At 39.3% G+C, this 20,307-nt stretch overlaps 2 protein-coding genes across 3 annotated transcripts in view; both read right to left on the minus strand.

Moving 5' to 3' along the window:
- The window catches only part of LOC109967723 (calpain small subunit 1), a 9,147-nt gene extending 8,321 nt beyond the window's left edge, over positions 1-826 (minus strand). Inside the window, exon 1 of the mRNA XM_020613493.1 lies at positions 701-826. The gene's annotated coding sequence lies outside the window, so the exon portion shown is untranslated. The remainder of the gene's footprint in view (positions 1-700) is intronic.
- Positions 827-8,227: 7,401 nt separating this feature from the next.
- LOC109967721 (RNA-binding protein Nova-1) overlaps positions 8,228-20,307 on the minus strand; it is a 28,617-nt gene continuing 16,537 nt past the window's right edge. For both annotated transcript variants that reach the window (XM_020613490.1, XM_020613491.1), the window contains exons 3-4: positions 18,140-18,306; positions 8,228-16,112 (exon numbers count right to left, since the gene is read on the minus strand). In XM_020613490.1, coding sequence (XP_020469146.1) covers positions 15,105-16,112; positions 18,140-18,306 — 1,175 coding nt within the window. In that variant the 3' untranslated portion in view covers positions 8,228-15,104. The remainder of the gene's footprint in view (positions 16,113-18,139; positions 18,307-20,307) is intronic.

The raw sequence follows: 20,307 nt of genomic DNA on the forward strand, positions 1-20,307 counted from the left end.
GGTCTCGCCCGGGGAGTAATTCAATGTAGAACCGCCACTGGTTTTAATAACACTGACTGGTGTGCAGATTACATAGTCACTGAAGCTAGTGGAACAGAGGCTAACAGGATGTGAAGGCTCCCCCCTGTGCACACCCACCAGCTTTCCTATGATGGATTAGCTTCAGTGCCGCACCCTGTATTGCGAAAAACGGATTAATACTAATCCTTACAATAACACAACTTTAAAAACTTGAACTTCATAAAATATCATACTTGTACATTGCTGTTAAGACTGGGTATGTTAAGTAACGAAGCATCGTTAGCTAAATTTATACCAACGCTACACGTAACAGTGAAAGTATAGCTAAACATCGCACGAGAAGATGCTAAATTATCTGACCCTGCTATTGACCCAATCCCTCGTGGCTGTCTAACGCGGTTAAACCATCGTCTAAACCGCACTGTTTTTGTTTGTTTTGTTGTTTGTTTGTTTGTTTTTGTTGTTGTTGTTTTCATATAAAGCTAGTTAGAATCCTGATAGCATGTAAGCTAACACAGCTGATTAACTTTGGCGCTAGCTAAGCTAACATTCAGCTAATTTTCAAAGGCAGCTAGGTACGTCAAATTCAGCAAAACTCGGAATGACAGTTGTAACAACTGTATTTCTACACTGGGTTTAATGCAAAACGAATTATCTACAACTTTATGCTTATATTTACCGTAAAGCAACAGCACTTCGTGAACTTGATAGCAGGCTACTCCAAAAGACCTTCCGTGACTTCCACTAAACTCATCTGGCAGCATTCTCCTTCAACACGCCCCACCGAAGCTACAGAGAGGAACTAGGATGCAAGATGATGCCTCGCAGTTCTCTCCGTCTTTGCTTCGACTGCCAGTAAATCAAATTCCCGTTTTGACCTGACACCATGCACATTGTCTGTTTATATACCCTGGTGTCTAGTTGCGCTGACAGCACTTAAAGAAGTGCTTTCAAATGTCAGTCATCGTAAATGTCAACCATAATGTGCAGATATTTGGGGGCCCCTCTGTTAAACTTCTGAAGTTCGCAAATGACACAAAAGTCATTGTTCTCGTCCGAAACGGTGTCGGGTCGTTTGTTCTAGGCATGCGCGGTGTGATAAAGCGTCACTCGGGTTATACCTTGTACGTAAAGGATTGAAAATGTGTAGTGGTACATTTCATTATTGAAAAAAATATATATAAACAATCATTTGTCTTTCGGAGCGATGAACATTTCCCATTGAAGTGCAAATTGTATCATAGGCGTATGGTCATAACTCGACAACACTTCCGGGACAAATTATGTATCTTTACATAGTTACAACATCTTTGTTGCATTTTCCCTTTCGCCTTTTCATTTCTATTTTTATTATTAATTTAATTTGCGCACTGTATTAACTAATTTGAAGAATACTCCTGCCACCATTTGGTCTGGAATCATGTGTCAGTAGTGTTAGTCTATAAGCTATGCAGTACTTAGTTTTGAAGATATACTCCATTGAAATGCTTGTTCCCCTGAGGAACCAAACCATGTTGACTACACAGGGCTTTTGACTTGTTTTACATTTAATAAACACACAGAAGAGTGACTGTAGAAGATCGGTAGGTCTATTAAACCATATAAAAACATATCATCCAACTGTGATTACATTTGCTTATAGTTTCACCGGGATAATTTTGACTTCCACAGAGACATATAAATAGAGACATTTTGTGGCACATAAAGTGGAACAAATACTTTTCCTATCCCAAAACAACATGTGATCTAGTCAGCTGTATTGGCAGTACATATATTATATAATAGCAATAATTACCAGTCTACTATACTAGATTACAGACTAAGATTAATCTATCTGTGGTTTGATTTATAGTTCTTGAGCAGAATAATTGATTCCATAATTGTTGCTTGTGCAATCGCAAACATATTTTCATAAGATGTGTAAGCATAAATGTAACTCTTGTAATCATTAGTGAATGCTACAATAGGACAACACTGATCTGCATTTAGCTGGAGACCTTCCTGGAGCTCCTTCAAGAATCCAGTTGGATCCTCATTTTAAAACTACTGCACATGATTGATGAGGCTCCACTAGAGCTTCAGCAGTGTGTTACCTTCTGCCTTACAGATAAGCTATTTCTGTAACATAAATGGTTCAGTTGTACTTTGCTACTTTGATTTCTTTGGAGAAGTACAATTTTATAGCAGTTAAGCACTTTCACACAGTGGTACTGGAGCACTGCTAAAAAGCCCTAACAATCGCTCTGAAGATTTGCCATTGGACTTGGGGCACATTTAAAGATGATAACACACTGCACTGAATAATTAAACACAGTTTAATAAGAAGGGAGAGAAATTTGTATTTTCATTTATTTTGACAAAATCCTATTCTGTGATAATTGGATCATATAAGCAGTGATTACCTCACACTCAAAATGGATTATGCCGGACTGCCAAGGGAACATTTTTTTTCAGTGATCAAGAATATGCAGAACCATATCAAGGATAACTGCATTTGTTTCTGTGGAACAGCATTAACAGATAAAACTGTCAAATGCTGCAGTTCATCTTTTGGGTTGCCCTGGAGGCCAAGGTACTGACTATGAACATCGCTGGTTCAAGTCCAGGCAGGAACCCTTGCTATAGCTTGCATTCCATCTCTCTGTCCCATCATTTTCAGTCATCTCTCTACTCTGTTATGTTCCAGAACTGCTTCAAAAGGCAGCAGCAAACTCCTACAGTTCGTTTTGCCTACTGAGTATTGCCTATTAATGGGATGGTTGTTGAACATGTCACCAGCTTCAAATTCCTGGGGACCCACATTTCAGAGGATCTGTCCTGTCCACCAACACCTGCAGCCTGGTTAAGAAGGCTCACCAGCACCTCTTCTTCCTGAGGACACTGAAGAAGAACCACCTGTCTTCAGCCATCCTGGTGAACTTCTACCGCTGTGCCATCGAGAACATCCTGACCAGCTGTGTCTGGTATGGAAACTGCTCTGTCTCCAACTGCAAGGTGCTGCAGCGGGTGGTGAAAACTTCCCAGCGCATCACAGGGACTCCACTTCCAGCCATTGAGGGTGCACACAGGGAACACTTCTCATCTCTCCTCCCAGAACTAATGCAATACATTTCTGTTACCTGTAACACTGAAGTGATCTGTTAATTTACACATACTCACAGAATACTGCTCTGTTATTCATTTGCACACTGTACATATGCAGATACTGTAAATTTATCTTTGCACTATTTACATTCATTGAACTGTTCACTCATGTAACGTATTGTTATCTTCTTATTCTGCAATATTTCATTCCATTTCATCCCATTGCACTAGTGTTTTATAAGCTTAATGTACTTGGTCCATTATTTGTCATTTAAATCCATAAAGTCTGTTGTATATCGTACATTACCCTACATATCTTACTGTAAATATCAATTGTACCTATCCATCAGTAAATTAGTAAAAACTGCACACTGCTGTTATTGCACTTCTGGTTAGATGCTAAACTGTATTTCATTGCCTTGTACTTGTACATGTATAATGACAGTAACGTTGAATCTAATCTAATCTGAGTCATATTCATCTTTATAGTTCATAATGCTGACATTTCTGAGCAACTGTCGATGGTATTTGCACAACAAACATGTTGCTGAATAAATCCAGCAGGTGGAGTCAAAGTGCATCAGACAGAGCTGAGACAGCATAACGTTGTCCTCTACATTCACCATGCAGATAGTTTAGTAGTGAACCATTTAAATACATGCAAATCTGTCAATAATGATACAAATATAAACAAATATATGCACATTTTAATGGCTCATGTTACTGCGTTTATTCACTGATTATAATTCCTCAGTCTGCACTTCTACATTTTAATCAGACCAATAAATGTCTGTCTGTTTTTTAAATTTAATAATATGTAGATGGGATCCAAAACACTCTTTTTAAACATGACAAGGTTTCTGATGGATCTTTTTTTTTATAATAAATCAATTCACAAGAGGCTCCTCGACACACCCAGGTTAGCAAAGAAATCATATCTGAGATGTGTTTATAACCTTTAAAGTCTGATTAAATTATTTTCACATTAAAAATAAGAAACAGAAGGCCATGGCAGCATTTATCATTGTCAGTTTTAAATAATCTTTCAGACATTTATGATAACAGTGGGTAAAAACATGTACAATAGTTATTCCTGCAAGTTTTCTAACTCACTCACACTTTAAGTTGATCAGATGAGTGTCTTATTTTTTGACTTCAAGAAACTAGTTGAGTTCTTCTTAGTGCTGCTTTGTTTTTTATCATAGCTACATCCCCTCTTAATCCCCCTGTGGTCAGCACTATCATGGTTGCCTTGACAGTGCAAGCTCTCTCTGCAACTGATAAGGCTCAGTGCTACCATTCTGCACTCTCACCACACACAGAAACAGAATTTATAAATACAATCACAACATGTTCATAAACACCTATAGTTATATGACGCTGATGATTATGACAGCAGTTTTCCCCCAGTAACCTCAGCTCTGTCATTTTTTCTCACAAATTTGCTGCCATATAATTTGCAAAACTACAGTCTTTGTTTTCACATCTGCTGTTTACCAGGTTACTAAATTATATATACAGTATAGTCGGGCATTGCATTTGTGATACCTCCCTGGATTCTGTGAATGCACCATTTTTCTGAAAACAAAACCTCTCATATGTCAGTGGTTCACTGTGCAGTGCATTATATTATAATAATGTCTTATTATCACCACATGTCATACAGTACACTACATATGACAACTATGACATTAACTGTAAGACATGAATGCACATTTTTCAATATATCTGTAACCTGATATTTAAGATGTGATCATATATGATGTGCACTGTAGAAACAGTGATATCTATCCTTCAGATCCCAATCCAGCTAAAATTACTCCATCCATGAAACAGAGGTATCCATGGTTACATCAGGAGCCATATTAAATGGTGCCTCAGAATATCTCTATTCTCTAGCAGTCCCCACCTTTTTTCTCATTCATCATTAAAAGAAATCACTGTGCTACCTCAAGGTTTCCGACAGCCATGATTTGGTTTTGCAAATGAGATTTGCAGTGAATCATTTCAATAATATTGATGAAGACAGACTAGCTATTAAATGTCTTTGAATTATGAATGCAAACCACTTTACATTTGTAGTTACTTGTTCAACTTTGAGGGAGTGAAATGCAGAGTTTCTGTACTTTAGTGCTGCAGAGGGTGCAGGTTGAAATATTTCATAGGAGCATCCCCAGTATGACATATTTGCAGCTTTCAGAACAACCTGTTACCTTGACAACGCAATTTTATCATTCAAGCCCATTGCTATCTTATCTCACACCAGGAATCAAATGTGCCTTAAATGTATACTGCTGCAGGGTTTTGCACCCCAATTCAAGGTAGAAATGAGACAAGGGATGGGTTGAGATGTGCAGAAAATTTTCAGTTAAGATTTCACTTTGTCACTACACATCAGAAGCTAAGAAAATTTTCTTGCCTTTGCAACGTTAGGAGGGTGCTTTTGGTCTTAAGGGCTTGACAAAAAGCAGATTGAACAGTGTGATTAAGACAGATACTGGATGATAAGGGTTCAAATAAGATGAGTAAGACTGAAAATGCTGCTGTTTTTCATCAGTACTCTAAGCGGCATGCCAGATATTCTAAGTATTCCAAATATTTTTGTTATGGCATGGTAAAAGGAGGGATGAACTATAGGGGATTAGACGGAAGAATGCATTCATTCAAACTGGCAACATGTAACTCCCCAAATATCAATGACCCCAGGGACTTTACATATGCAGTTACATGCCTATTTGCCAGGACATATTTGCAAGTTAGTTAGTCATTCTGATAACTGTTATGCAAGCTACATGCAGGTTTTCCACAGAGCAAGCCCATCTGCTCTTGTGCATCTTTCACTGAATTCCACAAGCAACCTGGAAGGAATTCAGTGATTTTTATCCAAAGGTACTTAAATCAAATTAGCAATACATTTTTATCTCCAGAGCAGTTATAGAGAAAAAAAGTAGACATACAATAACTGGGCACTTTTCAGAAGTTACCCAGACAGGGGTCATTGCTCTCATGCACTAATAGTCAACAAGCTGTCATCCAAGAGCCCAAATAACATTCCTGTTGGAATGATGGAAAATACTGAAAACATTTATTTGATTTCTTCCTCAAGTCTAAATAGCACAGATCTCAACCTACCAAGTATTAAAAAAAAAACCTTTAAAGAATCCACCATTGTATAATGTGTCCATTACAGAATATATACTGCACCTCCGGTTGCTATGCCACTAATTCTCAGAAAAATATAGACTGAGTAGGATTTCAGTGTAGCTGCAGCCAGATGTATGTGACGTCACCTTCCTTGCTTGTGTAGCTGAGCTCAGAAGATTCACAGTGCATTTGCTGGGCAGTGAAAAAGTTAGTTAATGTCAGAGCAAAGGCTGTGTGCTGATTGATTCATGGAAGTCATTACATAAAATTCATGGTATGACAAATTGCAGAACTTTGAAATGTACGGTTCTATGTAGAAACGACTGGGACTGTGCTACTAATATTGGCTCGTATTAAATATCAAATATTACTCAGTCATATTATCCACCTCTGACTCTGACCACAGCTACAAAGAATTCTCACATTAAATCTAATTAGGTACAGTTGATTAAACAATGGATGTATAATCAGTCCCAGAGCTGCTGTGATTTGAATAGCGTAGTGCATCATCCTACTATAAGGAGCTTTAACACTTTCATCACCATGCAGGGCTTCACTAGGGAGTTTGTCCATGACGGTCTGAATGCTCACTCAGACCACAAAAAAGGAAAATACTAGGGCAAACAATCTTTTTTAGCCAAGCTAGTGCCATGGCTGTGTGGATGGTTATGTCAGTCTCTTAGTTGTTCCACTGCTTTGGTCGATGCTAAAATATCTCAACAACAATTAGTGAATTAGTTTTAATGAACTTTTGTACGGAAATCCATGGTCCCCAGAGGATGAATTCTACTACATTTTGATGATCTCTTAATTTTTCGGCTAGCACCACCAGTAGTTTTTCAGTTACCTCAACATTTATTGGATGGATTGGCACAAAACTGTGTACAGATGTTCGTGGTTCACAGAGAATCACTTAGATAATTCCCTGATTTTTTTCTACTATAAAACATTTATGGTTTTGAATAAAATGTCTTGACAACTGTTGGATGGGTTAGCATTAAATCTGTCACATTCATCCAATTCAATAATTTGATTTATGACCAGATACAAAACTAAAACTAAACTAAATCTAATGACACCGCTTTGTGTTTGCATACTAAACACCCTAACAAAAGATGGTGATTATAATACACATGAAACATTATGAGTATGTCACCGTACTGATGTTGGCTTTCAGACCAAAGCACCGCTATTCCTAAAGGTGATACTATAATCCTAAAAGATTTTCTTTGGTGCTAATTAGCTAATTAACCAATGGCATGCCTGCCGGCATGTTGGCATATGCTTACATTACAGCCTCACAGAATTTTTTTGTTTTGTTGAATTTTTTCCTCTTTTGGCAAAATCAAAATTAATGAATTTCAGCCCTACTGTGGTACACACATGTCTACACTTATTGTAACCTGATTACACCTTGAAATAGGATGTGTACATGTGTAGACACCCTAATGATGTTGGATTGGCCTCAGTCTGTAAAAGCCCATAATCTTTCAGCTTTTCAACAAACTGTCTTCTGTTCAAAGTGTAATCGCAGCAATGGTTAAAGCTTTCCCTTGGATGATTAACTAAATGAGACAAAATGCTCGTGTGTGGAGGAGGGCTCTAACAAAAGTCACTGCCACTGTGAGTCAACAAAACCGGCTTTTTAAGGTGAAGTACATAATGAGGTACTAAATGTAGTATCCATTGTCTTACACCCTGCCCTCTGTAAACAAACCCAACTATCAATAAATCCTTGTAAACCAGCTGTGAAATTTATGCTGCTTCTCGCCACATAATTGTTGCAATTCAGTTGGATTCCTCATGAGCCTTATTGTGTCCATGTAAACACAGCATTTGTTCACATTTATCATGCGTTCAGATTCAGCACTTCAGAAATCGATCTATTTGCGTTTTCCATTGTATCAACACTCGACCTTTCACTCAAGTAAGACAGAGCAGAGAGGCAAGGCGGTGAATAAAAGAGACAGAAGACTAGTGATGTTAAAATGAACATTTATAATGACTCTTTGTTGCCGTCGCAAAAATAATCTTTAAAAAACAATTCCATTATTAACACTGAAATGCTGACTTCACTGGTAGTCCACGAGTCATAAAACACAACTCACTGAATTTCTTTTACAAACACAGTACTACAGTTACATTAAATAGTCATTACCGTTAAATCTATTAATGAATAATGTTCAAATTAACTAATAATAAAAACAATGACACTTAAAATCCTCTCATTCCCTCACCATAGTAGCTGTTTTTTATCAACAGTGTATCATTTAGAAAAAATACTGCTTCTGAGATGTTTCTCTGACAAAAGCAGAAAACAGACTGGCAGCATAACAATAATGGTACATGAGCTCAAATGTCATACAATTAGGGTGATGTTTTTCAAAGGGAGTGGAACTGAGACGTAACCATTCCCGTGATCTAACATTTAGTTATGTAGGCTGGCTGCCTTTTGGCTCAGTATGGTATTATTTGGCATTCTTGCTGACAAATATTTGCCATTGAAAGCTTTCACACTGTCTAAAATGGCACATGAAGGCATTTCCTCTCATTTGTGAACATATTCAGAGGACATTTTAATTTGAAAAGACATATATCCTAGAAAGCCCTTTAATACTGTGGACTTTCAGAGAAATGTACCCAATCAACAAAACATCACTTTGCTCAGGCTGGAATATATGATTTTATGCTGTCAGTCCATTTTTTTCTGAGATGCAAAGAACAGAGGTCAAACAAAGTAAAACTGAACCCCAAGAGAAAATTCACAATGACATGAAAATGTTTGCAAGGTACTGGCATGCTTTCTCCAGTTAACACTTATGGGCAAGCATTCAACCCTGCAGAATTGTCCAGATAGCCACAAAATAAAAGAACAGTCTCAGAGTTTGACAGTAAAAGTGATGTAAAATCCAAAACATACATACGTTCTTGGGGATGGAGAAGACCAACTAAGTTCATGGGAGGTTCAAAGGGTCAAAGATAAAAATGGCCTCATGTCTGGTTGGCAAGAATTCTGTATTTTCTCAGACAAAAAGGGCTCAGAAATACATTAATCTGTTTAAAGGGTGGACATAGTAGCAGGTGCTCTGTGCAATGAAACACAAATCGTGATATTGTGTAGGCTGAGAAAGTGAGACTCAGGTAGAAGAGGTTTTAAGAGAGGAGCAAGCAGCCTTATCCAGTTTGTAGCATTTGAAACCAGTCTTAGCCTTCATGTGAAAGGGCTCCAGGGGGGGCGGGTGAATGTAGGGGGTACATTTGGAGTGGAAAACACTTTTGGAATGATACTGTAGTTCATTTGGCATTCAGATGTGAACCTGTAAATGCAATGACAGCGGTTTGTAACAAAAAATAAAGAGACATATCATACTAGGCCTTCAAAAGTGTGATCAGTTTCCTCCATGATTTTCATTATTTGAGGGGGCTGAGGCAAACTTCATTTTGCTGGTGCCGATTATGCCTCTCAGATCTGACTGTTACATCAGCCAGACCTTCAGCTTGCATCCCTCAGGACCTTCACCCCAGTGCTTAAATCCCAATTTGCTGGAGAAATTCAAACCTTTTTGTAATTTGGAATTCAAAGGAAAGGAAGATGCAAAAAGGGCACAAGTGTACAGATCCCACCTGGTTTCGCATGTTAGTTAAAACAAAGCACTCAGTGATTGACACAAATCTCTGGTGAAGGGAATGTGAAGGAGAAGCCTTCATGTGGGGAAACAGGTGCTACTTTTCTGTTTTGTCTGAGACTCCAGCCCTTTCCATCATTCATGAGACCCAACAGGATCAGGGAATAAATAAATCAAAGTAACAACAGCAAAGAATGGCAAAAGAACAGCTTGTGAAAGCCAACATGGTTTGTTTCATTTCACACCCAGTATGACCCACTGATCAGTAAAGTGCATTTATGCAACACCAAACAAACACGATAATGTTGACAGCGAATTGGAAGTTGTGTTAAAACATGTCTGGTTCATGACTGTGGCCATGTGTGGCCTACCTGACTATAGCTGAAATCTGTTATTGACATAGATATTAACTCTACATGTATTTGACATTCCTGCCCTGAATTTACATTAAAGACCCATAACATTCGACAGAAATATATTTAAAGAAAAGAGTAAATGGGTACATTCATAGTTTAGATCTGGGCTTTCAAGCTGTGGCATAAAAATCTAAATTATGAGACAGGTTATATGAGGTTCAACCTGTTTGCAAAAGAAATGCATGCCTGATATCCTAAAAACAAAAGCAAAACAAAAAAACAAACAAAAACAAAACACAAGGAGCCAATGCACTGAATAACATTTTCAGTTTGCTTGTTTCACATTTTTAATACTCCTTACTGTACCTAAAAATCAATATATCTTCTCTGATGATGTGTAGAGAGATGAACTTGATCAATGAGAATTTAATCTGAAATGTTTATGTGTGTCTGTGTCTTTTCTTTTTTGCGGGCCAACATGACAATAATGAGCTCCCTCCCAACTCACAACATAAAAAAACAACGTTTTAAACATGAGGCGAGTAAACTTAAGTGCTTTACATTTGACTGCATGCAGTGTTATGTCTTTGAATGCTGCGAGACACCTCGCAAATTTTTGTAAAATTTTTTCCTCCATAATTTACTTTGATACCATGCAATAGAAGACGTGCAAAAAGATAACACCTAACTCCACAAACACATTTTTGATTGTTAATGGCTATGTCATGAATGCTTATAACATGTTATGCTTAGTCCATGCTGGCCTATAGAGACATTTGTGAGAAAACAGCTGTACTTAAGCCACAGGTCAAACAAACACACAAGGGATGCATGGAGTGTAAAACAACTTGGATCCATAAAAATCACAATCTTTAACTCTTACTCTATGTACCTATGGGATAAAACAATGCACAAAAAGTTCTTTGTCCTTTGTTTTCTTAAGTAATGTATTTGATTATCTTTTCATAACTTAAAAGACAGTGTTTGATTGGCACTTGATCAGTACTTCTAAACAAGTTATTGATATCTAACATTTGATCGCACATCTACAATTTCAGAAGCTGCGGAGGTCTAGTTTGGCACAGGTTGTACTATGGAGTCTATTATTACTTTTACTATCTTACCAATACTGTATAGTATTCTATACACCTCGTTTTATGCTCCAGCCTTTTAGAGCATGTTTCTAATCAACAGACCAGACATCTTTTCAACTAAAATATTTTGTATAGTTTACTTATCAAATAGCAGCATTTTCATAACTTACAAAAAGTACATGTAAACCTATTCATTCAAAATCTTAGTAATTTCAAAGGTTCATACAACAGACATAAAACACAAAACAGGACAACATGCTACTATATTGCTTCCAATATTCTTTACATTTTCTTACTGTCAAACTAAATCATCAATGACAGAAATATGGACACCACCGGTCGATGATGAGTCATCGTAATGCACAAACAAATCGCGAAGCTAATCTTAGTCAGGCTTAGTTGGCACTCTCATCATCCACACAAATATAACATAGTTCACATTGTATTGACAACGCTGGACTGCATTTGGACTACAAACTAGAATAGCTACAATAAAGTACATATAGATCATATGACATGACATATTGTATTCCACAGAAATGAATTCTAGTCATTTTTCAGATAAGAGGATATGCATAAAGGATGTCATTGTTTCGGCTTGAGGTCACAAACAAGTTCTCACCTGGCTGTCACTATCTTATGCATTCTGTCCTTACTATACTTTGTTTAGTGGCTGAAATGTATGCTCAGTTTATTCAGCCAACATATGAATATTTTGTCAACCAAGATCTGCCTTCTTTTGGGAAAAACAAAACAAAACACTTTCTCTTCCCTTAAAAGGCCATAGTTCACAGTCTAAACCTTTCTAAATCCTACTTGTTCTTCTGATAGAGGGGGTTTGATACTTTGAGCTGGTTGGGTGTCACAGTTTTGGAGGCAGGTGTTTTCTGTGCATTTCAGCCTTATGAACTCTACAGCCTATTAAAATCTTTTCATAACCTTATGACCTAATGTGCATAACTCCCACCAGCAGCACACCTGACACACCACCCATGACAAGACAAGACAGAAGGAAGGAGAAAGAGGGGGAGAGCACAGTGTAGGAGGAAGCACAGACAGGGCATTAGGACACAGGAGGACTTTTCAGAATGGTGAGAAACAGCAACATGCAGGGGAATAAAATGTTGAGAGAAAGAGGAAAGTCAATGAGGGGCACAGAGGACTAGTATTTGGCACAATGTATTGATCAGAGAGCTTTGAAGAAGAGCTCTCTGCAGGCAAGCAGTCCAGTTGCATTGATAAAACATCCCCTTGTTTTGTGCTTGTATCTTATTTATTATATGCTAAAATCTTGGGCAGTAAAAGGTTATCTTATGCTATGACTTCACTAGTGGCCAGATTGTAGTTATGGATGACTGTGATGCTTTCCAGACACGTAGTGAAAGGAAAGATATCACTTAGGAAGAAAGGCTCACTGTTGTAATTGCAATGCATGATGTTCAGACAAAATGAAACTGTTTTAACTTTCCATCATGAATTATGAAAATAAAAAGGGGAAAGGCTCTTCATTAAATCCCCCCCCACCCCAAAAATGGGAGTGGTTCTGATTTTCTTGGACACTACGCAGCACCAACCCTCACAGCCGTGTACTTAGGAAGCTGATCATAGAGCTTGGGTTGATGTGGACAATTGAAAGATGTCTTTAGAGTGGGGAAGTGGGTGTATTAGGACTGAAGATTAATAGTGCAGAAAAATGTGGTGAGAATAATTTGTGGTTCACTGATCAGGAAACATCCGCTAATTTAAGTGCAGTGCATTGGTACTGGTAAACAGAAACATCACAAGACGCTGCAGTATAAATGCTCTTGTGGTGATATCCCTTCTGTCAGTACTGATAGGTCTTGTGTATGTGACATAGATGTGCACATTAAAATATACTCACATCCCAAGCAGGGACAGACACACTTTACATTGTGTTCTTAATGTCTCACAGTGCAGTCTTCAGAGACCCAGTGTACTCAGGATGAACACCATGGATAGCAGCACACAAGGAAGCCAAGATAATGTTTGAGTGCTTGGAAATGCACTTGACGATTAGCCTCCCTGCATTAGACAAACAATTGCCCATAAAAGACAATGATGCCAAAACATTTCGTTATGTTTTATTATGTGCTTCACCAAACTTAGTGAGCATTAACATGTTTTGGGAAAGATAACAGGCTGCCTGGATGAACTGCTTTTTTTTTTCTTTTTTGTCTTGATGCAAATTGGGAAGGAAGGCTCACAGAAAAAGTGAGCCCAAACCTTCTTTTCAAGTGTCAGTTTACTTCCCTTTCATTAGTGTATGTCTCGTGACTATTTGGTACCCTTAATATAAAGGCAATAGTTTCTTTGTTCACAGATATTGGTTCATACTGCTTTTCTTATCAAAATGCTTTAGTAGTGCTTTGTTCCCTTTGCAAACTGAACTGGTTAGACACTGCTTCAAGGTAGTCTGAGCTTGAATTTAATTCTTGCATGTTACAAATGTGTGACAAAGGCAAAAAATGTTGTCAGATAAAATCCAGAGTATGGCCAATTTTTTGAAAAAAAAAAGGGAAGGAAAGTGGACAACATATTAAGACTGTATTATTTTTGATCATGAAATGCTAAAATCAATCATTTTTCATTGGTTTCAAGGCTAGGTCAGATCCAATGGGCTACTAATGGCTGGACGACACATCCACTTAGTTTAAATCAAGTAAAGAGATTAGTCGCCAGAGCAATTCTGATTTCATGGTAAAAGAGATATAAACCTAATCCTATAGCACCAAGAAAGGGTTAAACAAAACATATTTCTGTGTGTTTGTAGCTGTGACTGAATATGCAAATATGCTTCCATGTTTGTGCATTTGTGGGAACATCATCTACGTGTGTTCATGTAAAATATATTTATACATTCCTGTGTGTCTCCTCTATCCTCTCACATTGATTATTTAACCCCTGAACTATACTTGCGGACAGCAGTAGTGAAGTTCAGACTGGGTTTGAGTTATACATTTCTTTCACTGCAACACAATATTTGATCCCTGTAAATAAAAAATAGCAATAGGCTAATACTGTTTTTACATTCAGATCAACCTGCATTCACAGGTTTAAATAATCTATTTGTGTTTGAATGAGATCATGTCAATAAAAAAGGATGAAAATATAAAATACCCAAATTTAGAAACTTCAATTATATGAGCCAGAATTCAACATATGTCAAAATAGATACGATTTCTTTAAAGAAATTATACTCAGATTGCTTCCCCATAGACTGAGATGACCTCAGGTGCTCAGCATAAAACCTCTCCCCTGTTAACAATGCCTTTCGCATTGTATACAAAGAGCAAGGCTTGTAAAACAGCTCTAGTAGCTGGCTGGAACTTCATCTGACATTCTCAACTCACCGGGAGCTGAGGTTTGCAACTGAAATTAAAACCCACAAAAAATTTAATAAAATTTAAAACAAAGGAAAAAGAAAACAGCTATGAGGTTTTGGAGAAGGGTGAAACCATACAGCCTCACCCTTGAATCTGCAGCTTGGCAGTGGACCAGTTCAGCTTACTCTGATCACCATCATCAAAAGGACTCGACACAAACTTTTAAAAACATCAGGACGTTAGTCCTAAAAACACATTCACATATCACACACACTTATCTTGGTTGTCTCCCCCACCTCCTCCTTTGTGATTCTCTCATTTGATACTGAAATATTAAACAGATATTTGGACGTTTCTTTTTCGATTCATCATCATCCTCTCAATGCCCTTCTGTCTCTGTCTTCATCCTTTCCTTCTTTCCTCTTCTTTTTCCTTTTAGCCCACTTTTTGTGGGTTGGTAGCGCGTACGCCCTGCTCGTAAGTGATCCGCTGGCTGATCAGATACTGTGCTGCTTGCGTAGCGGCTGGCGACCCTGTTATCGTAACTTTACGGTTCCGAGTACCAGGAATGAACTCTCCCTTTTTGGAGATCTGGATGCGGGCCCCTGTTAGCTCCTGGTACTCTACCAGCGTTTTCCCTCCTTTCCCTAAAATGGCACCAACCAGATTCTCAGGAACAGCAATCTCAACCACATCCTTGGCCCCATCTGCCAGCTTCTCTGTTGCCAATAGGGAGGAGGCCATCAGTGGGGATGAAGCATTTAGATAACCATTGGAAGCCCCTGTAGCAGCTGCTAGAGAACCTAGGGAGAATCCGCCGAGGCCTGTAGCAGGGTGGCCAGCACTGCTGGAGGCATCACTAGCATAGGAGGGCACGCGGGGTTTGCCGCCGCCGGCGCCACCCGGTTTTGCACTAGCTGCTACTGCAGCAAGGACCCCAGAAGCAGCTGCAGGGTTGAGGCCCAGGCCGAGGGTGTTAGTGTTGTAGCCATAGCTGGCCAGTGTGTTGAGGGCTGAGGTGATAGCCAGCAGATCATTGCCAGAAAAACTGGACATGGCTGTAGGGAAGGCGCCCATTCCTGTCAAAAGGCGGGAGGCGGTAGCAGCTGCAGCAGCTGCATTGGGCAGCACCTCGGCTGTATTAGCGTAGGGTGAGCCAGTGGGGTTGGAGTTGGCCACTGGCCCTGAGACGTTAGAATAGCTGATGTTGAGGCAACTGCTGCTCTGAGGGTCCTCCTGGATCTTCTGGACTATGATTTCCACAGCCTTGCGGTTCTGTTCGGGCTCCCCACTGATGGTTACTACTCGCTCCTGCAGGTTGATGCCCTCTGGTTTCTGGGAGAGCTGCACCCAAGCCCCTGACTGCTCCATCACTGCTTTGACTGTGGCTCCACCTTTGCCAATGATCAGGCCAGCTGTGCTATTTGGCACAATCAGTTTGGCCTAGAGAGAAACAGAAACAGTGAAGTAGCAATAAACAGTAACAAAAGACACATTTAACATCATAAATGCTCAAAAGAAAGAGGGGCATCAGTCACAAGAAAAAGTAATGGCGCTGTTTGCAATTTCCTGTTTTTTTGCATAAATTGGTCATGAAATCCTATCTAATCTTCACCAAAGTCGCAAATATGAACAAACACAATGTTTCTAGGCTGATTAACCACAAACAGTCATGATCTTTCATGTCTTTATTGAACACATACTGTAATAAACTTACAAAGTGGTGAACACATACTGTAATAAACATACAAAGTGATGGTGGAAAAAGCAATGGCAACTGTTTTAATAAGTGGTTGAACCACCTTTGGTAGCAACAACCTCAAGCAAGCACTTTCTGTAGCTGTGGATTAGACGTGTACAATGTTCAGTAGGAATTTTGGACCATTCTTCCTCACAGAACTGCTTCAGCTCAGCCATATTCTTAGGACATCTGGTGTGAACAGCTCTCTTGAGATCATTCCACAGCATCTCTATTGGGTTGAGGTCTGGGCTCTGACTAGGCCACTCCAAAAGGTGGAGTTTGTGTCTCCAAAGCAGTTCTGTAGTAGATTTACTTCATTGTTTAGGGTCATTGTGCTGCTGCATCACCCAACTTGTTCTGAGCTTCATCTTGCAGACAGCCACCCTGACATTATCTAGTAGGATAGCTGGATAAACTTGGGAATTCATTTTCCCTTCACAATGGGTAGTGGTCCAGGTCCAGAGGCAGCAAATCAGCCCCACATCATGATGCTCCCTCCACTGTACTTCACTGTTGGGATGATGTTTTCATGTTGGTACGCAGTTCTCTTTTTATGGCATACCTAGTGGTGTGTGTTCTTCCCAAACAATTGGGAGTGTCAAGGTGGTCTTTGATACATAAAAGAGCAATGGCTTCCTCTGGGGTGTTTTGCCATGGATACCATGCCTGTTCAATATTTTGCAAATGGCTGACTCATGAACTGAGAAGTTAACCAACTCCAATGACTCCTTCTGGTCTTTAGCTGTTACTCTAGTGTCCTGTGTTGTGCCTTTGGAGTGATCTTGGCTGGGCGCCCACTTCTATGGAGAGTAACCACAGAACCAAATTGTCTTCATTTGTAGACAGCATGTCTAACTGTGGACTGATGACTATCTGAAGTCTTTGAGATGAATCTGTAACCCTTACCATCTACATGCAAATCAACAACTCTTGATCGTAGGTCTTCTGAGATCCCTTTTTTGTGAGGCATAGCTGGCATCAGCTGATGCTGCTTGTGAATAGCACACAACACTGTTTGAGTGTGTTTATAAGTCAGGGTAGATGTAAACCACACCTCCATTCTCGTTTCATTGACTGGACTCCAGGTTTGCTAACACCTGACTCCAGTTGATGTTTAGTGACATCAGAAGCCAAGTGTTGCCATTACTGAATGGTCCAAAGTTCCTCCTAAACATTGTGCAGGTCTAATCCACAGCTACAGGAAGTGCTTGCTTGAGGCTGTTGCTGCTAAAGGTGGTTCAACCACTTATTAAAACAGTTGTCATTACTTTTTCCACCATCACGTTGCAAGTTTAATTGGTGTGTTCAACAAAGACATGAAAGATCATGACTGTTTGTGTTTTATCAGCTTAGAAATATTGTGTTTGATGATATTTGTGACTTTGGTGAAGATGAGATCAGATTTCATGAGCAATTTATGCAGAAAACCAGGAAATTGCAAACAGTGCCATTAATTTTTCTTGTGACTGGTATACCAGCCTCTGCTCTGCTCAGTGATTCGTTAATCCCAGGGGTTTAGGGTGCAGCTGCCACACAGCTCTGACTAGCTACAAAGGACTGGAGGTATAAATAACCAGATACACTCACATTTTCCTGACCCTACCAGACTGTGGGTCATGGCCCAGAAAACAAGGCTGGCAACTAATAAACAAGGTGTCCTTAAAGTGAATTGTTCATACTGCATAGGGGCCACACATCCTCATGATCCAGTGACTTTCCAGTATCTCACCTGTTTGACACGGTCGGGATTGACAGTGGTCTGTGGCTGTAGTATGCTGACTGGTTCAGGTTTCTGGGCGCTCTGTGGCATCTCACGCACTTTCTCTGCAATGAAGTTGTGGACACCATTGAGGGCTTCGACTGTACCCTGTATCAGACAGACACGTTCTGTTGTTCCTGTCATGAGAGGGGAAGAAGAGGAAAAACACAAATGATTGGTTACATTAGTATACCCTGTGTGCACAGACAAGAGGCTGGACAAGGGGCTGAACCAAAATCTCTATGTATATTGAGATATTTTGGCAATGAAAAATGTTTCTTGACATTTTACAAAGAGACCCCATTGCTAAGATATTCCCGCCTCTTCGATTTACACAATCAACAGAGAAACAGATGAAGCCACAGGGGGAGGATTCCTCTTCAGTGATGCAACTCTTTCAATGCAGTAATACTGAGCCTGTCCTTGCAGCTCTAACATACTAAACACTCTCTTGTTCCTCCTCTAGGCTTCTTTCTACACCCACATTTGACGACCCAACCGGCATACCGTTGCCATGGTAAAAGGGTCGAGCTGTGGAAGCAGGTGATGCAACAACCAGTCCTTTATACTCGCTTGCAAGATTTTTGAAACACTCTCCTTTTTGTATCAACCTCATGCCTTGCTCTCTTTAACATTTGTCTGTTCTTTGGCTGAAGTTATTATGAGGTATCCCCTGATTTCTTATATGACTGACCAGATAGCGTAAATGTGACTAAAGCAGATCATTTAATGACAAGAAAGTGTCATCTTTTCCACTATAAATGAGAAAAGTCCAGCTAATAAGGTGAGCATGTGTTGCAGCAGAGCTGCTCTACTTCATTGTTGGCATTTCAATGTCTTATTCAGCTGAATCACAAAAACTGGGTGATGCAAACATCTGCATCTGTCCTCTGGTCATTTATCAGCACTCGGCAAATGCTAAAATTCATTCAGTAAAATTATTAAAAGTCAGACCAGAGCAGCTTTATGCCAGAGACATACTGATGACAGAAATACAGTACACAAAGTCCTTTAAGTAAAACTACTGGAGATACTGCTTCAACTAGTGTGACCAAAATAAATCAAAATACATATCCTCCTTGAAAGACAAATAAACAGGCCATAAAAGAAAGTACCTCTTGGTGCTTATGTGTGCATCTGCCTGTCATTCTTGAATTGACAAAGTGATGGACTTCAGCCTGAGAGTACAGGCACTTGACCTGTTGTGGATTTGTATGTGGGCACATGCATTCGTCATGGAATATTATCACTAACACTTCAAAAATAATAATACAAGTCATTACTTGAATCACATGTACAAGGTGCTGGCTACAGTGGATCGAATCCAGGAACAGTTGTTTGAATATGAATCAGATGAGATAAACAATGGCTGTTAGTTCCTGTTAAGCCTATTCACTTTCATTTCCCATCATTTCTATTAACATTAAGCATGCTGGGGGAGATAATGGAAAGGATATGAATTTTCATGTATGACATGCTGTTGCATATAAAGTCAGGATACAAACACCCAGGCACAAAATATAAAATGAGGAAGTTAGAACCAACATGTGGGCAAAACTTAATTACAAATAAGACTTTCACACAGAGATTTCACTGTAATCTGAGGAGTTTACTTGCTCTACTCAGACACAACAAAATATAACAGAGGTCATTCTGAGTGATGCAACATGTCCTTAGAATACATATTTCCCAGAGTAATTGTTTTTCCCCCCAAATCTTTCATCACTAAATGAGAAGGTCTATCTACTTTGCTTGGTACTGCAACCTCAAGTGAAACATCTCTGCTACTAGAGTAGTCTTAAAAGAGTCCTACACCAGAAACCATGATGTATGACTACAGCTTTTGTCACCAAGAACACACCATAAAGAGGACATGAAACTATTTGAATTTTAGATTTTTATTCTCCACCCATTTCACTTTGTGAATCTCTTGCATCAGATGTTGGTTTTTGTCTCTCTTGGAGATTGGTGTATTCCATATTGAAAGCCCTGAGCTTTGAGTTGCAGCAAGAGTTAACTTGTCCTCCTGGGGGGAGAAATGTGTCATTGGCTCAGAGAACACACATCTGAGCTGTTCCCAAGAGACCAGTGACTCCCAGGTCTTCAGTTTTGATCTTAAAGCAAGAAAGTTTCAACAT

Source organism: Monopterus albus, unplaced genomic scaffold (genome assembly GCF_001952655.1).
Source record: "Monopterus albus unplaced genomic scaffold, M_albus_1.0 scaffold134.1, whole genome shotgun sequence".
NCBI lineage: Eukaryota > Metazoa > Chordata > Actinopteri > Synbranchiformes > Synbranchidae > Monopterus > Monopterus albus.